Raw genomic sequence first — 24,681 nt, forward strand, 5'->3', positions numbered from 1 at the left:
TGTTGTTGCTCATCAGGCTGGAAAAGGTTGGACCACTGATTTCTGAAACTCTTAAAGAAAATGTCAGGACATCTGTCCATGAGCTGAATGTGTAGAGAAACTGGGTCATGCAGCAAGACAACGAGAACCAAGAACACAAGTGGTTCTACAAAAGAACGGTTAAAGAAGAACAAGATGAATGTTTAGGAACGACCAAGTCAAAGTCCTGACCTTAATCCAATAGAAATGTTGTGGAAGGACCTGAAGCAAGCAGTTGATGTGAGGAAACCCACCAACATCTCAGAACTGAGATGGTTCTGTTCTGAGGAATGGGCTAAAATTCCTCCAAGCTGCTGTAGACCACTGATCAGCAGTTACCAGAAACATTTAGGGTACAGCAGATACTGGAAACAAGGCTTCACTTAGTTGTACAATTCACAGATATGTAAGAGTGGCTCATTTTATAATATATCTGTTTCATTAGTTTGATTGGGTTCTCCGTGTCTAGTTTCAGGACTTGTTCTGAGTCGCTTCTATTCAGAAATGTAGAAAAGTAGAAATGTAATCGTTTCCGTCATGAAAAATCAGCTGACTGTCATTCTGACCGTCTCTCCTCAGGTTACAGCGTCTTCGCCATCGGTGTCGCTGACGTGGACTTCGTGGAGCTGCAGGAGATTGGCAGCAAACCCAGCGACAGACACGTCTTTGTGGTGGACGACTTTGATGCCTTCGACACCATCAAGGAAAACCTGATCACCTTCATCTGTGAAACGGCGACTTCATGTCAGTTTGTAAACTCAGCAGAGAATAGATTCAGGCTTCGTTCAGGCGATATTTGTCTTAACGTTACTTGTGTCTCCTCCACAGCCTGTCCCTTGATTTTCCTGAATGGATTTACCTCACCTGGTAAACATGAATAATTCATTATTATTCACCATAAACGTTCCTTAGAGAGATCTCTCCTTTAAAGACAAATCTCCTGATCTGTTATTTCAGGCTTCAGGATGCTCGAAGCGTTCAACCTGACCGAGAAGACCTACAGCTCCACCAAAGGCGTCTCTATGGAGCCCGGCTCCTTCAACAGCTACACGGCCTACAGGCTTCACAAGAACGCCTTCTTGAGCCAGCCCACCACGTGAGTCTCAGTCGGGATAAAAAGGACTTTATTGAATTAAGTCTTAAATTCCAAACCTAACCAGGTAATATGTTGGTGAGTCTGCAGACTTTTAAACCTTAGACTTGTTCCCAGAGTGCAGCAGCTTCCGACCGCCTGAGCTCACTTCTTTTCACACCAGCTCTGTGGGTTTACGAGGCCGGACTGGGCTGCAGCGCCACTTAAAAGAGGCTTTTCGCTTTCGTTGCGAGGCCTCCTCTTACACCGAGTCAGGACACCGACCGCAAAACGCTGGCTGCCTCCCAGATCATCCCGAAAACAGCAAGCAGCCGCAGCAGCAGCAGACTTCTGAATGCTCAACAAGTCTGATTTAAAAAATGTGTCGTGACATGAGGAGGACAAATGAGAAACATCCTGCTTGGTTTTGAAAAAGAATTATTCAAATCGCCACAAACAAAACCTATGATGATCAGATTAGTCATGTATACGGCCGGGTAACAATTCAATATCAGTTTATTTAGAGATGTTTCTGTGACGAAACTGGTTCCAGAGACTTGTGGTATCTCCACAATCTCCTTCTAGTTTCTCATCTTTCAAATAAAGACTGATTTGAATTGGAAAATCGATATTAAAAGCCCGGTTTTACTGAAAGCTGCTGCACATATGTTTATAAAAGAGATCTGAAACTTGATTATGAAACTTTTTAGTTTCTCCGTTGAACCTGGAAACTCCCTTCACTAACGAGGTCCATCTAGGAGCTGATCTGACCACCCTTTAAATCTAACGCCCTCTTTCTTGTCGCCCCGTCAACAGGGACATCCACCCCGACGGTCTTCCCCATGCCTACACCATCATCCTGATGTTCCGCCTCCTGCCCGACTCGCCCAAAGACGCCTTCGACATCTGGCAGGTGTCGACCAAAGATCACAAGCCAGAGACGGGCGTCACCATTGATCGTAAGCATCAGCGTCTCTTCCCTTACCCTTGGACTTGCTGGATGTGTGGTGCAAACAAAAAATAAATGTCCACCTAATGTCGTCGTGGGCTGCATCAGAAACCCTCCAGGGTGTTTTGGTTTTAGTTATAACTCTTTGTCTTTGAGGCTCAGGTAGAAGAAAGGCTGAGATAAGGACAGATATGAGCGTGGTGTCCATCGTCTGGTGTTGTAGGGTTTGTCCACCGTAGGTTGGGGTCAGGAAGGGAAGCTAATGCCAGGGAAGTAGAAGGACGTTTCAGAAATATTCCTGAGATCTAAGTTTCTTGAAGGTGTTTCATCCAAGTAGCTTCTTCGGTTCCCAGTAACTGGTGGGGAGTCAGGGTTTGTTTCACAATTCATGGACCCTTTATGTCAGTCCACCTACACCTAGGTCTGGGTCAAATCTATGCCGTACGTAGTCTGGATGCTGGGCCAGCTTCCCCACCTTAAATTTTTTTTGTGAGGGAAAGATCTTCTTTGGGTTTCTCAAGATCACCCAAAATAAAAATAGACAGAAACTCTTGAAGCTGTTCCTGCCGCATCGTCCACTCCAGCACCACATGATGACTGGGATGAACCGTCTTCTAGGAACCCATCAAGTGCAATAGTCTTTATTTTAGATGTTTTCGTTGGCATTTAAGGGGAAACATTTGAGAAAATAACTCAATCCTGAAGACAGTTTGTAGACTTTGAAAGGTCGGAGCATATATCAGGGAGCAGTGCTGCCAGAACCAGCTGATGGTTTCCAGCCTAGAAGTTGTTCAAAAACCGGCAAACGAACACAAAACCAGCCACGATAAAAGGCCGATGTGTAGGACTCTAGCTGGGAGGCTAGGACGTTTAAATCACGTTTGAAGAAAGAAAACGAAGTGTCTTTAACAGTTGTTTTTCCACTTTTTGTTTCTGGTTTTAAAAACAAACTTGAAATACCACAAAAGTGCACGGACCCTCTCGGAGTATTTTCCTTGAATCTTTGAATCAAAGTGTTTTTCCTGCCGCTGCAGACACTGACGTCTAATCTCCTTCTGCCTCAGCCTCCAGCCAGACCGTGTCCTTCTACAACAAAGACGAGCGTGGCGAGATCCAGAAGGTCACCTTCGACAGCAGCCCAGTGAAGAGGATCTTCCACGGAAGCTTCCACAAGGTAAAGCTCCTCAGTGCGACACTTAGCCTCTCATGACGTCGGCGGCAGACAAGGCTGCAGACTCTGCCTGCAGACCATGTGAATCGTCTTTAAGTTGAAGAGATTGAAGCCGAAGCCAAATGTGTCTCTAGCGAATGAGTTATTGGGTGTTTTTTTCGTCCGATCCTCAAAATATATAAATGCCGACACTCTGCTCTGCTCTGCTCTGCTCTCACCGGACGTCCCGAGGTTAAACAGATCCTGCACATGCCTGAGATTCCAGATGTGTTGTATATTTCAGGCAGCAGATGGTTCGTCTGCAGGTTCAAACGCTGGACTGGAGGAGATCATCTGCAGCTTCTTGTAGGATTTTAAAACAATCGCTAGACAAGACGAAACGATTCTGGTTTGATCATGGCGGTGGAGGGTTTTATGGGGCTGCATTTGGGATGTTTTTGTTTTTTTTCTTTGCCTGGTAGCTGTTTCCAGTCAGACCGAATGTGTTGTCAGAGTGGTGGTGCTGGTGTCGACGCTGGTTTAAAGGATGTGCAGCAGCGTGGACGGCCGTGCAGCTATACCACAACGTTTCATGGGGGGTGAGGGAGGGGGGGTTGTTACAAAAAGATCGGCAGTCGCTGCTGGGACGCTCGCCTGGAAAATATTGGGTCACTGCTTTCGCTATTAAACAATTACATCAGAGCAGCTGAGCCGCGCCAGCAGGGAGGAAGGGGGGGGCGGTGGCGGGGGTTCACCTCCCTGCGTGCATCTGTACGCTGCAATAACAAGAGAGAGTCAGTGGTTCAGGCTGCAGAGAACCTGCTGCTCCTCTGTATTTTACCTAGAATTCCTTACTGATGAAGAAGATCTTTTGGACGAAGAGGACGAGTCTAAACAGGAGTAAATATTAGGGATGTCCTGATCGGTATCAGGACATCCAGACGTTTAATGAAAAAAAACATCAGGCTTCAGCCAAGTCTGATTTTTTGTAGTTATTTGCTTTAGTTTAAACCAAAACCACGTCACTGCAGCGTCAAAACGTCTTCTTCTGTTATAATGGAGGTTGGCTGGCGACAAAGCTGCCACATATCCAAGAAGAAGAAGAAGAAGAAGAATCACATGTCTGCTGTGTTACTCTGGTCGGTTAGTGTGGATGTTTGGTGAGGTGGTAGTAGGAGATCATCATTCAGTGCGACCAACTTTTATTTTTATTTTAACTTTCTTGATTGAAAAGGGAATTTCCGTGAACCCAGACATGCATCTCCTCCATCTTCTCCCTCTGGTTTCTCATCTTTGATGTGATTTTCCTTCTGTCCAGCTCTCCTCTGTCATCATACTTTTTAAATCCAATCATCTTTCAGTCCTGGCGCTCCTGTCACGTTCTGGATCGTCCCTCATACGTCGACTAATCTCGTTTTTCTCGCAAGATTTGTCGTTCAAAACCGCGACGTGATTTCTACCGAGAGGATGAAGGAAAAGGCGAGTGTTTATATAACAGTCTGAGGATTTAATGCATCAAATCCAGATCAATTTCAATCTGAACGTTGATTTTGGGAACTACTTTCACCGAGGTCCGATTAGGAGTTAATCTGGAGTTTCTGGTCAAATCAAATGATTACTATTAAGAAAAATGATCTCAGAAAATCAGATCCTTCAAATTAAGATTGATTTGTGAAATGTTGTTTGATTGTCTAAGTGTCTCTCCAGACTCTTTCTGAGCTCAGACACATTTCCACCAACGTCAGGATCAGTTTTAGTCGGTACTATTCGGTTCTTCTTAATTCAGACAGATTTGATCCCTGAGGTGAAATTCTTCTCTTCCCAGAGTTCAGAGGTCAGGCTCGGCTGTAAACCTCGCTTTCTTGCTCATGGGCACTGCAGCAGGTCGGACGCCTCCAGCAGCAATCATAGAAAAACAGTTCAGCTGAAGAAGCGATTTTAAGATTTAAATGCAGAAAAATTATTTATGAACCTGGCTGAAGGTTCCTAGAGCTGCTGATAGATGTCAGGGTCATCTCTAATCTCCTTCCCCTTCAAAAAAACAACTTAAAAACAGCCAACTCAGCTCTGGATGAATTTTTGAAAAAGACTTGAAGGTTTCTAGGGATTAAATGATCAGCGCCGACTGAGGAGAAACAGATCGAGCTGCCGGCCAGCGGCTGGAACAACAAGAACAGAGGACGGAAAAACAAGATGGATGAAGACAAATGAACGCTTCTTGAGTTTCATTTGAGTTTGGATTTAAACATTCAGACCCTTTGGATCAGTAAATATTTGTCTTTATTTATAACCGAGGCAGGTTTTCTTTGGGAAACTTCGAGCACAACCTGACCTAACTTGGCTCCTCCGGCGTTTGTTAAATGATTTGCACAAAGACGTCTCCGAATTCCTCCGTTTAAATCCAGAGATTAATATTCCCAAATGTTTGAAAATGAAACCTTATCGGACTCGGCTTTAGTGTCGCTCTGTGTCCTGAGAGATAAATCCAGCGTGAGTGGCAGCAGATCAACGCGAGGCTCAGCACAGATGGCGTAAACTTCCTCCTGTGGCTCAAACGCTGCTTCCACACTTAAAAAAAAACATTTTTCAAAGAAGAATTATAGTTCAGTTTTTTAAAAAAGGCTCAGTAATTCCATGAATCGTCTGGACTCTGCAGACGTTAGCAAACACGTTGAGGCTGAGGATACAAACAGTAGGTCTGTCACAGTTAATTACGGAATAATTTAAGCCGACCGCGATCAGTTTTTGTAATTGTTTCCATTCTCCTGTGTAAAAACATCTGGATGGAACCAACAGAGATGTCATACTTTGATGCGTTTCCTCGTCGTTTTCCAATCGTTTGACGATGCATGCCCTTTAAAAACACAGTCATCTTCTTCTTCTTCTTCTTCTGTGGTGTAAAGGCATCTGAGAGGACACCAACTCTTTATCTACAGCTAGTCAGTGTCATTGAAATGCAAGGATTTAAAGAACCTCTGCAAAAGTTAAATTTGAGTGACAGTTAATCGTCAATTGAACCATAGCAATCGTGACCTAAAGGTCCGGACACATGAAATTAAGTCAATCTCAGTTAGCTGGGAGGCTAGGAAGCTAAGAAGAGCTACTGTTAGCGGGGAGGCTAGCAAGCTAGGAAGAGCTACTGTTAGCTGGGAGGCTAGCAAGCTAGGAAGAGCTAGTATTAACTAGGAGGCAGCATTCTTCTTTGTTTTGTGTTGAAACGACTTTGAAGGACTGCATACTAAAACTAAAAACAATATATGACTACAAAAGCAGCAAAAAGTTGTATCCAGGTGGTTCATGCCGGTCATTACCTGGTACGTTTGAAGGCTCTCAGTCATCCAGGTCACGGTATATCCATTGGACATTGGAAACCCTACAAGTCTAGTTGCCCTCGTTTCAGCTTGTTTTTGTTTGTTTGTTTTTTTTGGAGGTTACCTGAACAAATGGGATTTACGTGGTATTGCCAGAAATATGTGGACACGGCTCCTTGGATTCTGGCTAGGAAGCTAGCAACAGCTACTGTTAGCTGGGAGGCTAGGAAGCTAGGATGAACTACAAACGGTCGTACAGGGCTGTCCTCTCTTAAATCATGCTGGTCTACACTTTGTTTATTCCAGATCATCATGTTGTCGTGGAGACATTTTAATGTTCTCAGTCATCCAGGTCATGGTATATCCACAAAAACAAAGTTGAAACAAGGACAGCTGGACTTGTATGGTTTCTTGGTGACTTTTTGTTTGTTTACTTTCTTCTCTTCCTGTTTCTCTTCTCAGTTCTGTGTTCAGCTCTGCCTTTATTTTATCACTTCTCTGTAACTGGGGGATTAGCTCAAATGGTAGAGCGCTCGCTTAGCATGCGAGAGGCAGCGGGATCGATGCCCGCATCCTCCAACTGCTCTTTAGCTGAATGAAGCACTACACTCAGTCCTGTTACTGACCTTTAAAATCCATGTCCTCTGAACATGATCAGTGCTTCCTGTTCAGGCGTTGAGGTCAACCTGCTGACCCGCGTCCTATAAATGTCTTACAGTGTAAACAGACACTTTTCTGGACGTCTCGGCGTCTCCGTGCTCTGTCAAACATGACTTTGCGTTTCTGACTCGACCAGTCTCCGCCGCCAGCAGCTGGACTCCCTCCGACTGGCCTCGGGCTTCGAGGAAATAGTCCTGTGGCTGAAGGCGGCACTCGTTCCTTCACCACAGAATGACGACATGAGATGGAACTCGAGAGAAATCCAAACTGTGGTTTTGGAGGGCAGAGCAGAGCGGCCCCAGTTATTTTACAGACGTAATGTGTCCATCGGCGACAGGGATGTTGAGGAGATCTGACCTAGAAAATGTGAACTCCCAGCTGAAACTGGAATATTTGGATTCAGCGGAGGAATCTTTGAGATGTGAGCAGTAAATAGTTTTATTTCTGTAAAGCAGCTGCTTCTGGAATCTGTTTTCATAACAACCTCCAGAAACTTATTGTTGAATTGCTGCGAGACAACTAATTTTACAGATTCCAATACCTGAACTCATCGTATTGACCCGATATCAGTTCTTTTTCCTCCAGATTAAAGCACTGATTGCTAGCATTGGCCTTTATTAAATTAGCTGGGAGTTAAGGTGGAGTCAGACTCTGGCTCTCTTATGTTTCATACTTGCAGATTTCCTGAATTTAGCTATGAGAGTACTGGTGCATCTTTATCGGTTTATTCATAAAGTAACCTCTTTAAAAGCCGCTATATTCAACTTCAGGTCATTTGAATAAACACATATGACAGTGTGGAATGAAAAAAAGTGATGTTTCATTTTGACTTATTCATATTTGGAGCAAGAATGAGATTAAAGTTCAACTCCAAAGCATTGTTTGATGGTTTGAACCTTAATGTGTTCATGGAGGACGTCTTCTTTCTGAATGAAGCGAGAGCTTTTCCCTTGCGTGAACTCTCTTACATTCCAGCGGCGTTTCAATAAACAGGACTACAGCGAAGACAGCCTCGAGCCCGTCCAGCCACACTCTCACACGAGCCTAATAATTTACAGACCCTGAGGATAGAAGCCAGACTCTCAGACTTGGTCGTGGAACAAAGGATGGTGCCAGTAAAACTCCCCTCCTTTCTTTTTTTCTTTCTCTCTGTAGCTCCACATCCTGGTGTCACCCACCGGCGTCAAGCTCAACATCGACTGCCAAGAGGTGGCTGAGAAGAAGATCAAGGACGCGGGGAACACGTCCAGCGATGGCTACCAGGTCCTGGGGAAGATGTCCAAGTCCATCGGCTCCAAAGGAGAGTCAGCAACTGTAAGTGACCTCTGGAGGAGAGAGGAGGAGGGGAAGCTTCAACTAGAATCCTTGACTAAATGACCTCTAGTGACGTGAAGACGACTCAAGGAGGAATATGTTGGTCTGCAGATAATAATAATAAGTTACACTTAGATTTATTAGAATATGTTTTTTATGCAATTTATTGTCATCTGTATGCAATTAAAGTAGATATACGCTTGGTTTCCTCTCTAAGCTCGAGCTAGTTAGGATTTGAACTAGTTTTAGAAAAATAAAACTAAAATAAGGGTATTTGAGTATGAACCGCTCGTTCTATTCATGGCTGATGTTGCATTCACTGCAAATATCACAAAAAAAACAACAATAATAAATCAAAAATCAAAACTTACATTCAGTGAAGTCAGATTTATTCAGATATCTTTTATTTATTTTCCAGTTCATCGTCGTCAGGCTTTATATGTTTGCTCCTACACAGCGAGTTAGCATTAGCTGCTAGTCCAACGCATGAGATTGTAAGGGTGAATTTTATTTCCTCTCTAAGCTAACGTTAGTTAGGCTTTCAATGACTGGTTTTATTGAAATAAAACTAAAATAAGGCTGTTTGAGTATGAACCGCTCGTTCTATTCATGGCTGATGTTGCATTCACTGCAAATAACACAAAAAACAAAAATAAATATATCAAAAATCAAAACTTACATTCAGTGAAGTCAGATTTATTAAAATATCTTTTATTGTTTTCCCGTTTATCATCATCAGGCTTTATATGTTTGTTCCTACGCAACGAATTAGCATTAGCCGCTACTCTTACAAATGAGATTGTAAAGGTGAATTTTATCTGTATGTGATTAATCAGATTAGATGTTCCTCTCTAAGCTCACGCTAGTTATGATTTGAATGACTGGTTTTAGTGAATTAAAACTAAAATAAGGGCATTTAAATGTGAACCGCTCGTTCCATTCATGGCTGATGACCTATGCTGGAGTCTTCTACTATGAAGGGCGTATCACAGACACAACTCCATTCCAATGTTTTGTTTCGCTTTTTTTTTTTTCTTCCCTCCTTTCTCCACAGTTCCAGCTCCAGATGTTCGACATCGTCTGCAACTTGGCGTGGACTAGCAGGGACAGATGTTGTGACCTGCCGTCAATGGTAAGGGAACCCCACACCACCAACACCACCTCCTCTAGGGAACACAGAGCCTCTGAGCTTAATATGGTCAACGTCCTCCAACAAACTGGCTGTGGCTTCATCTTTAATGTCTGGATAATCAACCGTGTGAAGGGGGGGCCGCCCCCCTGGCTGGATTACACTGTGTAAAAATGGCTGATGAAGTTTTTGGACTGCAGAGGAACAGATTTTCTGCCCTGATACTTTGAATTCAACTAAAAAAAAAATCAAAATAATGGGAAGATAAAGCACGCTTTGTGGATTTCAACTGTCCTGATTAGACACATGCTTTCAATGTTTTTTAGTCTTTAAGTAAAGAAGACGCTGTTGCTCGCTGCCACAGCAGTGAGGTCATCTTGACAAGTGAGGCTCAAAGGGAAAAAACAAGGCAGTATTTTATTTTATACAGTGTCCTGAGATTATTTCTGCATCCAAAAAAAAGAAGAAGAAAACTCACATCTGCTGGTGTGTAAGTGCATATTTTCCTGCTAGTGTTTGTTTTCACATCTGTGCTGCATCTTGGGGACGTTGTTCATCTTCTTAAAGAATCTGACCACCTGGTTTTCCTCTGACGTTCCCGGTAACCAGACGTAACCAGCGTTCAGTCGCACTTTAAAGTAATTGGATGTTCATGGCGGTGACATGGAGACGAGTGTGTGTTCGTAAAACTGTAACGCTCGGCTGTCAGCGGCCGGAGCACGTCCTTGACTTTCTCAGCAGCAGCAGCAGCAGATCAAAGAAGTCGTAATCAGAACTTGCTTGAATCGCACAGAATAATAAACAGGGTGTATATGATACATGGAGCTAGAGTGAGTCAGCCAACACATGTAAGGTGCTTATGCAGCAGGTTATGTTTCAGGAGATTCTGTAGAATCGATTTTGAGGATTAAAAGGAAACTTCTGTAGATTCTGCCATTGATGGCCACCTCTCTGAATAACCTGGCCTGTCCATGTTGCCCTCAAAGTTGATGTTAGAACCCGGACAAAATGTGATTTTAGGGATTTTGACAAGAAACAAACTGTGATGTCTATAGATGAGTAGGTCAGAACATCTCCAGGTCAGCACCTATCAACAATGATCCAAGGAAGGAGAAGAACCAGAACCAGGGTCACGGAGCCAGGATCATTGAGTCTGACCCATGTGGTTCTGGTTCTGGCAAAAAGGAGTCAGAGTGGATCTCTGACCATTCAGGGTATCCATTCTGACCTCTGACCTCTGATGGAAGCTCCTACAATGGACACATCAAGACGTGGAGGAGGAAGGTGGTTCTGGTCTGATGGATCATGTTTTCTTGGGGAGCACAAGAATGCAAAAGAGGAACCCACACAATATTAGACAGGTGGTCATAATGTTATGGCTGATTGGTGTACAGAACGTGCAGCAGCTAATGCAGAAAATGTCTTACCTCTTATTTAAACCACACTCTGAATAGAAATTAGTCAGAACCGGCAAATAGCGTTTCATGCAATCGGCACTTGGTGATCGGCTGCAAAAAATTAGTCGATCCTCGTTAAACACAAACTTCAACTAAACACATGCTGGTGTTCCTTGAGGTCTCGGCGGACTAAAAAAAGAGAGGAGCATTGTTTCGGTGCAGTCAAATGTCTGCAGCCACGGTGTGAGATTTTAAAACTCTGGCCTTTGTCTCAGTTCGGTCCCAGCAGAGATCTCCAGAGACGCTGGAACAAGTAAAGCTTTGTCTGAGGAGCACTGGGCTCCAGAACCGGACTGTTGTCTGAATGGCTGCTTCATTGGACCGATTGCTGACAATTATTAAAACGAGGGGGTCGCTGTTGAGTCTGTGGGGATATCCAGCCAGACAGCCGGGGCTTCTCATCCAAACCAGGATGACATAGGACAGATGATTATCTTATAAATGAATATTTCAGAAAATGTGTGTTCACTGTAAACAAACCTAAAAGACATCCAGTCCCTGTTATGTAAGAGGCCGTAGGAGACCTCTGGCAAGTCAATAAATCAGCTGATCACTGCAGCTCTGATGACATATTTTACCTTTTGTTTCTGGAGGTTTCTTTCTGGACTGATGTGCAGCTTGGAGAAACTTTCTTTAAGGACGCAAAGAGACAAAATAGGAAATAATCTGTTGCTAATGACGACGAGTTAGAACCTTTAACAGTTACATCACTTGAAAGTCGTGGATGATTCCTTTCTTGCAGTGTGAAGATTTACTCAGTAGCTAATGTATGTAGGATTCAGTCAAGCATCAGATCTGCTGGAAATAGAATAGAAGAAGATGAATGAGGAGGAGGAAGATGAGAAGAAGAAGGAGAAGGAAAAGCAGAAGAAGAAGAAGAATGAGAAGATGGTGGAGAAGGGGTTCAGAAGAAGGAGAAAAACAAGGAAGAGGAGGAAGAAGGAGAAGAAGAAGTAGGAAGATGTGAAGATGGAGGAGGAAAAGAAGGAGAAGAAGGACGAGAAGGTGAAGATGAAGCAGGAGAAGAAGCAAGAGGAGGATGAAAGAGAAGAAGAAGAAGAAGAACTAGGAGGAATAGTATGTGAAACAGGATCGGAAGACAAAATTTCTCTCCAGTCCTGAATGTCCAGAGTCTTAGAAGACGACCAAGATGTCTCCACGTCTCCAACGTCTCTGTCCACATGGATTCCATCTTGGTTCATCTTGTTTTTCTACCTCCATGTTTCTGTCCCTCCTGGAAACTCCTCACCTGGTGATGATTACTAAAGGTTACCATGGTTACCACCACCAGAACCTCTACTCCTCATCCATCAGTCTGAGGTTTTTATTCTGATTAGTGGAAGAAGAACTAGAGTCCATGTGAACATAGCCCCTGCCTTGTCTTTCTTGTTTCTGGTTTCATCTTCTGATTGTTGACTTCATCTGTTTCTCCTCCAGAGAGATGAACTCAAGTGTCCTTCTCTTCCCAACTCCTGCACCTGCACCTCAGAGGCCAACGGGCAGCCGGGGCCTCAGGGGCCAGTGGTAAGAATCACCTCAGAATCACCTCCTATCAGTGTCTGTTACAACCTCTTATTTCTGTACAACATTAATGTAAAAGCTCAAAGCCGACCACTGAAAAGTTAGCAGGAAGTATGAAGACCTTCGTTCATGTGCTTTTGGTTTTAGCTTAGTCCAGGTTGAACTACTCCACCAATTAAAATAAACACTCTAGATTTTGAGGCAACAAAGTCAGAGTTTGAGGAATTTATTTTATTATTTGTTATTTTACTCCAGATGAGATCTGACTTTACGTGTTTTCACAGATATTTGTCAGAAAACGTCTCAATCTTTATGTGTAATTGATCATCTGCAGAAACGAACAAACTGATTCATGAGTCAGAATAATAGCTGAGAGACATTGCAGGTTTTGGTCTTTTCAAGCCGATAACACCAAAGATCTAGAATAAGAGCAGCTTATCTTTCCATCAGCAGCAGGAGGAGGAGGAGGAGGAGGAGGAGGAGGAGGAGGAGGAGGAGGAGGAGGTTCATCCATTAACTGTCAGACAGACTCCACACTTTACCTTCTCCCCTCTCTGTAAAGATTTTATGAGGCGTTGCAGAGAGGTCCTCTGTGGTTAATGTGCTGCTGTTAATGTGCAATAGTCTCCCCTGTACAACAAACAGCGTATTAATAACCAAAAATAACCAGAGGAGAGCTTTTACTGGTGCATTAGGCAGTAGCAACCCCACAGTGGAAAAATGTTCCATTACAAATAAAAGTCCCGAATTACTTCAATCGAGTCAACGGCGAAAAGTAATGTAAGTACCAGCTCACTGTCAGGATGTTAAATCCCTGAGATTTGAGGTTCAGAACATCTAGGTAAGAAGTGTCCACCTCTAAGTCCCTGTGTCTCCACCTGGTCTTAATTAAAATGTGTCTCCACATGCGTCCCCAGCCAGCACTTGAGATCTGATCTCAGTTTGTGTGTCTGTAAATAAGCAGCGTTGGTGCATTATGGTTAATGTAGGAGTCACCTTTAGACCAGGAAGAAGAAATAAAGATGAGTAATATAGGACGTGAAACCAGCTTTTCGAGGATCGTTGTCTCCTCTCGTCTTTGTTGAGTTGAACATAACAAACGTTCCTCTCTCTGCAGGGCGCCCCTGGCAGCAAAGGACCCCGAGGTGAAAGAGGAGAGACCGGTCCGGCTGTAAGTACCTTTTTAAAAAAAGAAAACCCTGCTGCTTCACCTTTTCATTAACACAAAACATCCTCAGCTGTTCAGAAAAAGCCGTCACATCTGATTCCACTTATTGGGCAAGTGGTTTTTGCTCTCCGTCCCTGGTATGAAGGGAGATCCAGTCCGATTCCTCGTCTACTACCCGCTTTTTTTTATTTTCCACAGTTTACAACAGTAGCGTACTTGAACTTGAACAAACTCCTCCTGAGAAAATATTTCTTTATCAGACTTTCTCTCTCTTTCTCTGTGTGTTTTTCACAGGGACCGGTCGGCCCTAGAGGAGATAACGGACCACCTGGGCCCATGGGTCTGCCCGGCCCTCAAGGTCCCAGCGGGATGTCGATTCCAGGAGAGGCTGTACGTCTGTAAACACACAGGGAGAAGGGGGATTATTTGGAGATTTATCATGAAGGGAAATTTACAAGCTGGGGAGTAGCTGTGGCAGAGAATTACATTCTTTCATGTCTGACCCTCACTGGATGTTGATAAATCACAGCTTGGATCTCGAGGATGAGACAGAAATGTTCCCTCGGTTCGCCTCCAGAAAGTCAGATGGACGTTCTTACATAATTTACCTGATCTGTTACGCTGCAGATTAAGCTTTTTTTTAAAAAAACATCTGATCTGTCTGTCTGGTTTCAAGCCTGCAGATAGGTCTCCAGCTACGATTCACGAAGCCTAGAAGGCAAAACAAAAAAAAAGCAAAAAAAGCTAATAACTATCATTTTAAAAAAGTCTCATGTGTGGATTCTATATCCTGCTTTTGTCTTTTTAAATCAGAATTACATCAGGTTTAATTCTTGAAAGCTACATGAGCAAAAGAAACTTTAGTTCTCAGCGTTAAAATGAGACGAGCAGCAGAAGATGAAATATCTGCTGCAGCCTGCGTCATTTTTAATGACCTACTTGATCTTGAAGTCTTGATTCATAACTGATAAGATAAACAATATTACATGTTGATATAACTCTCTTGCTAGTTCATTGGGTACACTAGTGAATGCTTTCTAATGTAACAGTCCCGCTCTAACTCTTCTCTTCATGAAGGTTCTGGTATTCAGCGTCAGTTTAAAATAACTGAGAGAGCTTGTTTTCATTTTGAAGGCTGGGGCTGGTAATCCCACTGTCCCCGTATGTCTGCGCAGAATCACATGCATTGGTCAGGGTCATGTTAAGTGCAGGTTAATTATACTTTTTTTCTTATATTTAACGTACAGCTGGACGCAATGACAGAAACGAGATTATACATTCTTGACAAAAAAAAGGTATGAAAAACTGTGCTAAATGCTAACAGCAGCACGCTAACATGATAATGCTGTTTCTACTGGTACCACACGAGAAGTTTCATTGTGGAGGCTGTGGTTTGTAGAACTATCAGTATCTTCGTATGTTGTTCCAAAATATGTATCACCTCCCCAAATCATTCCAGTTTAACAGCACCACAAACTCCATCCTCCACAGTGATCATCCAGTTGAATTACCGCCTTTAAACTGAACTTTTGAACAGTCAGGGAGGAGGGTTTAGATTAGAATGCATTCACTGGGTACCTAATGAACTGGCAAGATAGTGCAGATAAGCCAGACAAGACACTTCTTTTCTCTGTGAAATGGCCGGCGTTCAGAGAGAACAGTAATCTGACAATATCTACAGAATTAACATTCGTTAGAGACGTCTGTTGCTTTAAGAGGGTGAAAAATAAGCGGCTAGAATTAGATTTTAGTTTTCAGGACTTAGACTGCTGATGTCTCAGGTTAACTCCAGATTATCTGTATTTCTGAATTCTGATCAAACACGTGGATGAACCCCTGCCCACATTTATCACAGCTCTACTGTTTTGCTATTTTTTGCCTTCAGGGCCGTCCTGGACCAAAGGGAGACCCTGGCGACTCTGGTCTACCTGGACAGAAAGTAAGTGCAGCCTCCTTTTCAAAAATATTTCTGGTATTTGAAAAAGGAAAAAAAAAAAAAAAAAAAAAAACGGGATCAGCAGGATAATTCACCTTCGCTCGTGGCAGATGCTCTTCCAGCTGGGGAGAATTCGGAGCGGGGGTGCGTCTCTCTGTCCGCTGCTGGTTTTCTGAATATTACTTTTAAATTAAATGTGTGCGCCGAATGAGCCAAGATCAAGTCACGTTGATTAACAGCGCTGGTTAAGCGTTGGCCTTCAATCGGCTGCTGCATCCTGTCCTGCTCTTAGCTCTTAATGCGGGCTGTTTTATCTGAGAATCTATGAGGAGCTGGAGGAGAAGTTTGACATCTAGACTTCGTTGGCAAGAAAGTAAAGAACCTTACTGCTGAACCTCTGAACAGCATCTGTCTGGGGCTGAAATATTGATGAGATTATCAGTTAGCGTTTTCATCTCTATGTACGTTTTATGAGGTAGAAAGAAATGGAAGTCAGGAGGTGAAGACAGATGAGGTTAAAGTTCATGCTTAGATCAGATAGTGGCAACACCTGAAACACCTAAAAACATGGTGAGCTGCCTCCAGGCCTGTGGAGCTTTCTGTTGCTCTGAGTTCTGTCATCCTTCTGTGGAGATACGATCCAGTAACTCTGTTTATAGATGCCATCAGAAGAAACTGAGGTTCTTTCAGCTTTGGAGGATTTCAAAAGAATTTAATGCAGAGTTCATCTCCCAGAGCCCTTCAGCAAACTTCAGGAAATTCACCTTCAGACTCAAACAACATGTATTTATATAGAGATAATTCCATTTTTTTTCTACCTGCTGTATCTCCTATTAATATGATATCGCCATTGTGGCTCAAGGTGTCATGCTAACATTGGACAGTCTATCTCGGCTGCAAAAATTCTACAGAGATTTGGAGGTTATAGAAAGATCTTTAGAGAGTCCTTAGAGATTCTTTATAGATTATTTATTTAAAGATTCTGCTGAAGAATCTTTTGAGATTCTTTAGACCAGGGTGTCCCAATACGTCGCTGGCCATTGACCAGTGGATCGCCATAGTAGCGCAGGTAGAAGTGTTTTAGATGTTAGTCTGTCATCTAATATTTTGACCATGTCCAGCATATATTTAACCAGTCATCTTCAGATAAACTTATATTTGCCCCTTTTTTCCCAGTAAAGAGTTTTTCATATCTAACCATGGTCTGATGATAACGACATGGACAGTCTCCCAGGTGTCCAGTTTCTTGTTTGGACCGTGCACATGTGGAGTCATTTCCGATTCACTGATTTGGAGTTTTTCAAGCACAGATTCCAAAAAGTCGTACAGGTCATTTGGTGACACCGACATCAACCTCTAGAAAATGTCTTGTGTTTTCACTCAAAGACACTAGAGGAGGACTAGTGGGGAATCAAACCCGTGACCCTTCGGCTACAGCTGCACACTCATGAGTAAGACTGATTATTCAGCTGTTTGTTCCAGTAAAACAAAACCTCTGAGTGGTTGGTGTTGATGGAAGGACGGGCTGCAGGTGATGGTGTTGGAGCAGATGCTATAGCAACATGCATTTAATGACTAGCAGACCACGCGGGCTCTGGGTTATAATGGCCAATAAAACGGATCTGGAATATATTATGTTCCTTGTAAATGCTATGCCACGGCATCAAAGACCAGAGACAATAAAATAGTGAGCAGGGTTTCTGAGCAAATGAGAGCAAAGAAGGAGATTTAGCATCGGACATGCAGAGCTCCGACAAACCCGTTCAAGTTGGTCAGTCGGAGCAAACGTGACATTTCAGGACATTGGATATAAAACTGGCTCTGATCTGAGATGTTTACTTGTGTTTCCAGGGCTCACCCGGTCCTCCTGGTGCTGTCGGCCCAATCGGACCAGCTGGAGTGAGGGTGAGTGCAGACAGGCTGGTTTTAATGGCAACCATCCTCCAGATTCTTTTAACATGATCAGCACCAATTCAGGGTTTTCAGCTCTGATCTTCTGTTTCCAGGGCCCTCCAGGAAAGGAAGGACCGGCTGGACCCAGAGGCCCCTCGGGGCCCATGGTAAGACTTTTAATGGCTCGACACATGTTGGCTTGGTCAGCAAGGTACGTAAGAGCCGGCTGAGAACGAAGCATTTAGACGCCTTGCTCAAGGACAAACTGGCGCCAGTTTTAGAAGAGAAAGAGGCTTGTGGATCGAGAGGAACCTCACAACTGACTGTACAGATCAAGGAGCTTTGTACTTTCCTGAGAGTCAGTCACAGAATATTTCTGATGTTTCCTTGCAGGGACCTCCAGGATCTCCAGGAATACCAGGTGGTGCAGGAAAACCAGGAAACCCTGGAGACTCTGGTCCTCCTGTAAGTGTCCTCACGTTCATGGCAGCGTTAATTAGACGTGTTGAGTGGTGTTAATAGTCTTGTTCTTCTGGTTTCAGGGTGCCGTTGGTCCCAAGGGAGACAAAGGAGAGAGAGTGAGTGATCCTGAACTGTTATTACCTTATCTGAAAATATGAAACGTTGTAATCCAAAGAAGGAAAGAAATGTCCACTGCAGCTTGTGTTTGAGGAATTTTCTGGAAATTAGTTTAAGTAATTTGACACTTGACAGATGTGGCAAACTGGGTTAATTTAATAAGACTTTAATAAGATGTGACAGAGAGTTTCAGATTTTAAATCATCAAAGGTTAAAAGTATTTTCACCCCTCAGAGTTTTCTACATTTCTGCATAAAATTTACTCAAAACATCTGCAGATTATCAAACAAGTCCTGAAAGTAAACAGATGGAACCCAATCAAACCTGTGTATTTGTTCTTTCAGTAAAATGAGCCAATATATTACATATCTGTGAAGCCTTGTTTCCAGTATCTGCTGTACCCTAAACATTTCTGGTAACTGCTGATCAGTTGCTTTAGCCCATTCCTCAGAACAGAACATGAACTGCTTGCTTCAGGTCCTTCCACAACATTTCTATTGGATTAAGGTCAGGACTTTGACTTGGCCGTTCCTAAACATTCATCTTGTTCTTCTTCAACCGTTCATTTGTAGAACCACTTGTGTTCTTGGGCTCAGATGGAGTTCCCTAAATTGTTAAACATGTGTTGTGAAGATCAGATTGAGACTAAACGAGGCACTGAGTAACACCTGAGTCTCATCACATTGATTGGAAACATGTCTGAACAGATGGACTCTAATTTGACCCTGAAATCAACTTGTAATCCCAGAGGTGTACTTACTTTGCAACTCACAGATGTAATATTGACTCATTTTCCTGAATAATGAACAATACATGTGTAATATTTCTCTTTTATTTGTTTGACTGGTTTCTCTTTGTCTACTTTCAGGACTTTCACTGATGTTTTGAGTCATTTTTAGGCAGAAATGTAGAAAATTGTGAAGCTGCACTGTACATAGAAAGCGCCACAAACACATTCAATGCAAATATGAAATAATGATAATTAAAATACATGAAATGTGAACTGAGTGAGTCAGTCCAGTAGCTTGATTCCTAAACCACTTCCTTTGTCTCTAACTAATCCTGCCTCTGTGCTCGTAGGGCGACTTTGCTCCTCAAAACATGATGCGTTCCATCGCCAGACAAGTGTGTGTGCAGCTAGTCAACGGTGAGTCGGCCTTTAAAGACTCATGATGTTGCAGGTCTAGTCATTTGATTTTGCTGTAACGCTCCTCTTCCTCCTCTGTGCAGAACAAATGACCCGTGTCAACACGTTACTGAACCAGATACCAAACGGTATGCAAGCCAACAATAACCCGGGCCCCCCGGGGCCTCCTGGTCCTCAGGGCAGACAGGGACCACGCGGAGAGCCAGGCAGCGCAGGAAGGAACGGATTCCCTGGAAATCCTGGTCAACCGGGCCAGCAGGGAGAGAGAGGTACGACCCGGGAGAAAAACCTGGTCTCAGTGATTTATTTATTTAAATTGCACTAAACCGTCACCAGATACTGAAGAGGCTTCATCAGTCAGGCTTGATTTTAAATTGTGACGAAGTTAAAGTCCTGCAGTTTAAATACACCTTAAGCAAAAGTACATAAGTATAATCAGGACTGCTGATACATCTTCAAATGAACAAATCTACAAATAGTTTTAGCAAATTCTCACATTTCATATGCAATATTGTAAAGTAAGTAGTAATGGCAGCATGTAAAAATGTAGTGGAGCGGAACAATAGTGGAAAAAAAGAACTAATCCAGGAGACATTAACGCTTCAAACCTCAGTGAATATATTCTCATAAAGATACTGCAGTAGACGACGAGGCTTAGCTGAAGAAGGTGATGATCTTCTTCCACTGACACCACCAGAAACATTTACAGTGTAAGAGCAGCTGTAAACATGCTGGCAACATCTGGTTCTTAGAGAGTGAACAGGACTGTCTGTGATTTTATTGGTTTGGCTTTTTGCTTTGTTACAGTGGATCACAAGACGATCTGTGTCTGTTAGTGCTTTACTGTCTGTCTCACGTGTGTTCAACAACTATATTTATTTATTAATTCTTTTATCATCCTGTTTTGAGGTCAGAAATCTGGCAGCTCTTCTGTGTTGAGATGACTTTCTGCTCTGACCCAGAAAGTGGACATCTTTGTCCACATCTTTTTTTCATTTTTTTTTTGTGGTTGAAAGTTAAAGTTGGTCCGGGGTTTTTCCGTTGGAAACTATGTTTTTACTAAATAACGTCGTCTTGACATTAGAGAAAAGTGTTCATTTTGAAAAAAGTCAGCAAAATGTTCTCTCTAGGAAGTTGAACATGAATTTTGAGAGTTTAACGCTGGAGAAAGCAACGTTTATGAGCTGAGTCATTGGACAATTAAACACGTGTGACAAACCATGTGCCGACATGGAGTATTGATAAAGACAATGAGGCTGTTCATTGTTTTCTTGCAATAAAACTTGCGTTACAGCAGAGTCTGGATATGACTGGTATAACTATAACTTTACTTGACTCTGTGTTTCTTCAGGTCCTGCAGGAGAGAAAGGAGATCGAGGACCTCCAGGAGTGGGACAGAAAGGACCGAGGGGGCCGGCAGGTACGTCTTGATATCTTAACAAAATGTCAACCCAAAACAGTCCAAATCAGCGCCGCTGCAGCGTCGGTGATCAGCGCCCGGACAAACAGCCGACCATTGATCTGATGTTAGAAATGTTTCCTAGAAAACTATCTACAAAACGTGTATTATTTCACGATGAGCAGCCTGGCAATGTCTTGCGTTATTAGTTGTGCTGTACGACGGTTTGTAGCTCTTGTAGCTTCATAGACTCCCAGCTAATACTAGCTTTTCCTAGCTTCCTATCCTTCCAGCTAATAGTAGCGCTTCCTAGCTTCCTAGCCTTCCAGTTAATAGTAACTATTCCTAGATTCATAGACTCCCAGCTAATAGTAACTCTTCCTAGCTTCCTAGCCTCCCAGCTAATAGTAGCTCTTCTAGATTGAGATGTTATGTTTCACTATCCTTCGCCACTTGCCAAGCAATAGAATCCTGTAATTACCAGATGTGGCGACAAAAGCCACTGTTGACAGATCACATCGACGGTTTTGAATTTTATTTTGCAGGTAAAAATAGATTTGGGCTGGTTTGGGATCATCTTAATGCTGATTTGGAACAAAACCAAAGGACTTTTACTTCTTTCCTCCTCTGGCGTACTGGGAGTTTTCCTGTCCTGCTAATGTTTTTGATGGAGTCTTGGTGGTTTTTTAACAACTTTTAGGGCTGGAAACCATCAACTTGATCTGGCAGCATTGCTCAGCTAAGGTTACATGGTGTTGCTTTTACTTTCAAATTGGCATTAAAGATAAATAGACGTCACTTCCTGCGAAGCTGCAGCTCATCATGCATAAAGACAACAAGCAGCCATAAATTGAGTCCAGCAGCCTGATTACAGCTTCACAACAACGCAGCCCGTCAGAGCAGAAAAAGAAAACAGTTAATTTTGAAACGCTAACAAGGCTGAGTTGGAAAAGGAGGAACACATGCTGAGGACGGCAAGGATGAAGACGGTTAGTGAGGAAAGTTTCCAAGCCGGTCCAAGTCTAGACATAACACAGAGAGGGAAAAAGGATCAGCAAATCCTGCTTCTTCTTTTTCCTCCTCATAGTTTTACTTCACTTCATTTCTGTGTTCCAGTCACTTTTAATTGATTTACGATGTTTCCAGCTGGAGTGGAACGCCATGATGATACTGAACCGTAATTATATGTTTGTTTCAGAGATCATAAAACGCTGCTCGAGGATATTTTAGAATAGCACGATGACATTTGGATTCATCTCTAAACTATTCAGAAATTAAAAGAGTCAAAAGTGGAGTGATTAAAACACACGACCACATGGAGGACAGACACTCAGAGAATCAGTGTTTCTGAGAATCAACAATCGATTAAACCAATGACAACAAAGTGACGACAGTTACTCCTAGGAGCGATAAAACACAGAGCTGGACACGCAAAGACTCTTCTCATTTTTCATCTTAATCACAATTTAATATTCAAATATTTCCACAACAACATGATGATCCAGAATGAATAAACTATTGACCAACCGATCAGCTGATTCAGGAGAGGACAGCCCAGCTAATGGTAGCTCTTCGTGGCTTCCTAGCCACCAAGCTAACAGCTCTCCCTAGATTTCTTAATGAACTCTAGTTCTCCCTAGCTTCCAAGCTAATAGAAGCTCTTCCTAGCGTCACAGCTAATGTCGTTATGTGTGATTTGAGATTTTCAAATGAAGAATGGTTTGAATCACAAAATCCATCCTTAAACAAAACATCTTACTTTTACTCCAGTCAGTTTCTCGTCGTTGCTGCTGACCTTCATGATAAATTTCTGCCATGTGCTTCCACCAGGTCCACCAGGAGAGAGCAGGACAGGACCTCCAGGCCCTTCTGGTTCTGCTGGACCTCGTGGCCCCCCCGGGCGTCCCGGTTATGCTGGAGTCCGTGGGCCCCCTGGACCTCCTGGATACTGCGACTCCTCTCAGTGCGTCGGCATTCCTTACAACGGGCAGGGATACGGAGGTATGTATCGCTAACCAGCGTTGGAACGTCCTGTAGCTGTTGAAGCCAGAGATTCACTTGTTCCTGTGTTCCACCTGAGCCAGGCAACGAGTTTGGGTCCAGGACGTGGTTAGCTTAGCTTAGACACAAACACTGGAAGCAGGAGCACAAAGCTAGATACCCATAGATAAGACAGTTACTGAGCCACCTGTACCACAAGATAACTCTAGAAACGGTGATTTGACCATTTCAGAACTTTATTCCTTACTATTTTCTGTCTACATATTTGTGCTGCATGTTGTAGAAAACAGTCTTACTTCCAGTCTCGGTGATGAGCTTGGTTAACACGTCCTGAACCGTCTATGTAGGATTTACTCACATTATACTGACTCTGGTTTACACAGGAAGAGGTGTTTCCCTAAAAAGCACTTTTCCACGATGATTAATGCATGCGTGAAACTTACAGTAACTAATCGTTAGACTTGTTTATTCTCCTGACCTGACTGACACCTTCCATCCTCTTTGGCCTGTTCCAGGTTGACCATAGTAGAGTTTTTATGCCGCCTGTGCTGCTTTCACTGACTTCCTGAAAACAAAACAAAAAAAAAAAAACAAAAAAAAAAAAGTCCTGTAACTGAAACTTGCTCATAACGCCAAAGGAAACCATTAACAAACTGTGCTGAAAACCAAAACAACAACAAAGAGGAACAAGTACTAACAACGACTCACAGCCAGTAGAACAAAACACCAGCGGCAGCAGCAGCAGCAGTGGTGATGGCACCGACCTGTTTAGTGGCCTGTTTGCATCTTGAAGCCAAAGACCAAACCAAGCAGCCTTGTGCTGAGTGGAGGAGCATGCACCAAACAACAGCACCAACAAACAACCCAAACCAATACTAACAAAGGTGGATTTGTAGCAGAGAAACCAGAGCAGCTACCACAGCATCACCAGCATCAGCAGCCTCAGCAGCAGCATCTCTGTTAACAGCATTTCTCACCACGTGTAAATAAACTAATTTGTGTCTTGTAAATGATGTTTGAATCAAGTCCTCTACATTTAGCCTTTAACATCTGTAGTTTTAAAGCTTGTGCCTTGCAAACAACAACAACCTGCCGCTTGCTGAATGCCAACAAAACGCCTCTTTGATTGTTTTTTTATTTTTATTTTCCTGCCCATATGTTTGTAGCTGTTTAAAAAAAACACTCAGGGCCAAACTGAAGGTTCACATTTGCAACTTCATGTAGAAAAATCAGTTTTTATTGGTTTTCCTTTTCTTCCCTAAATCACCTTCACTGTCACCTGGATGTTATAAAACACTAACAATGCTACCTTGCTGGAGGTAGAGGGTAGTACTTGACTTTTATGTCGTTGACATGTTTCGTTGTTGTATTTTGTAAATGAGTGAGTTGTGGAGAAATGACAGTGTTGGTAATTCCTGGCTAACACCTGAACGGCTAACATCAACGCAAAGGGAGAACATGGCAGAAATGTTTAGTAGGTGTGTGTCCACGGTGGGAGGAGGGGGTGGGGGGGGGGGGGGGTTGGCTAGGTTGGCTAGGTTAGGTTAGGTTAGTTAGATGGCTAGGTTAGTTAGCTGTTTGCATCCAACTTGAGTTACTGTTTCTTAAAATGATTCCAACAAAGACAAACTGAAAGCAACAATTAGCGGAAGATTCTGTATTTTTTTTTTAATAATTTTTGATTTTTGATAGCATTCCTTCAGGTCTATTTTGTATAATAATATAATTATCCCCACTGCTTAATTAGCTTCTGGCTGCTCTGTCTCATCTCTGCTAATGTTGTTAGCGCTGCTTAGTTTTAGCCAGCAGCTCCAATTATCTTTTTAGGCTAATTGGATATATATATTTATATATATATATATATATATATACACATACAAAAAACCTTAGTAGAAAGCCAAAGAGAGATCATTGTTAATTCTTAGCTAGGCTAGTTAGCTTTATTAGATGTTACTTTTTGACATAGGGTTCAGTTTG

General features: G+C 42.8%; 1 protein-coding gene across 1 annotated transcript in view; it reads left to right on the forward strand.

The window, feature by feature from the left end:
• The window catches only part of col12a1b (collagen, type XII, alpha 1b), a 108,885-nt gene extending 84,697 nt beyond the window's left edge, over positions 1–24,188 (forward strand). The window contains exons 58-77 of the mRNA XM_084560728.1: positions 598–762; positions 847–885; positions 976–1,114; positions 1,907–2,049; positions 3,104–3,213; positions 8,316–8,474; positions 9,529–9,606; positions 12,498–12,584; positions 13,699–13,752; positions 14,044–14,139; positions 15,635–15,688; positions 17,537–17,590; positions 17,692–17,745; positions 17,972–18,043; positions 18,121–18,156; positions 19,238–19,304; positions 19,388–19,573; positions 20,656–20,724; positions 22,534–22,704; positions 23,220–24,188. Of these exons, the coding sequence (XP_084416854.1) occupies positions 598–762; positions 847–885; positions 976–1,114; positions 1,907–2,049; positions 3,104–3,213; positions 8,316–8,474; positions 9,529–9,606; positions 12,498–12,584; positions 13,699–13,752; positions 14,044–14,139; positions 15,635–15,688; positions 17,537–17,590; positions 17,692–17,745; positions 17,972–18,043; positions 18,121–18,156; positions 19,238–19,304; positions 19,388–19,573; positions 20,656–20,724; positions 22,534–22,704; positions 23,220–23,224 (1,838 nt within the window). The 3' untranslated portion in view covers positions 23,225–24,188. The remainder of the gene's footprint in view (positions 1–597; positions 763–846; positions 886–975; positions 1,115–1,906; positions 2,050–3,103; positions 3,214–8,315; positions 8,475–9,528; positions 9,607–12,497; positions 12,585–13,698; positions 13,753–14,043; positions 14,140–15,634; positions 15,689–17,536; positions 17,591–17,691; positions 17,746–17,971; positions 18,044–18,120; positions 18,157–19,237; positions 19,305–19,387; positions 19,574–20,655; positions 20,725–22,533; positions 22,705–23,219) is intronic.
• Positions 24,189–24,681: the final 493 nt, after the last annotated feature.

Source organism: Chelon labrosus (assembly GCF_963514085.1).
Source record: "Chelon labrosus genome assembly, chromosome: 14".
NCBI lineage: Eukaryota > Metazoa > Chordata > Actinopteri > Mugiliformes > Mugilidae > Chelon > Chelon labrosus.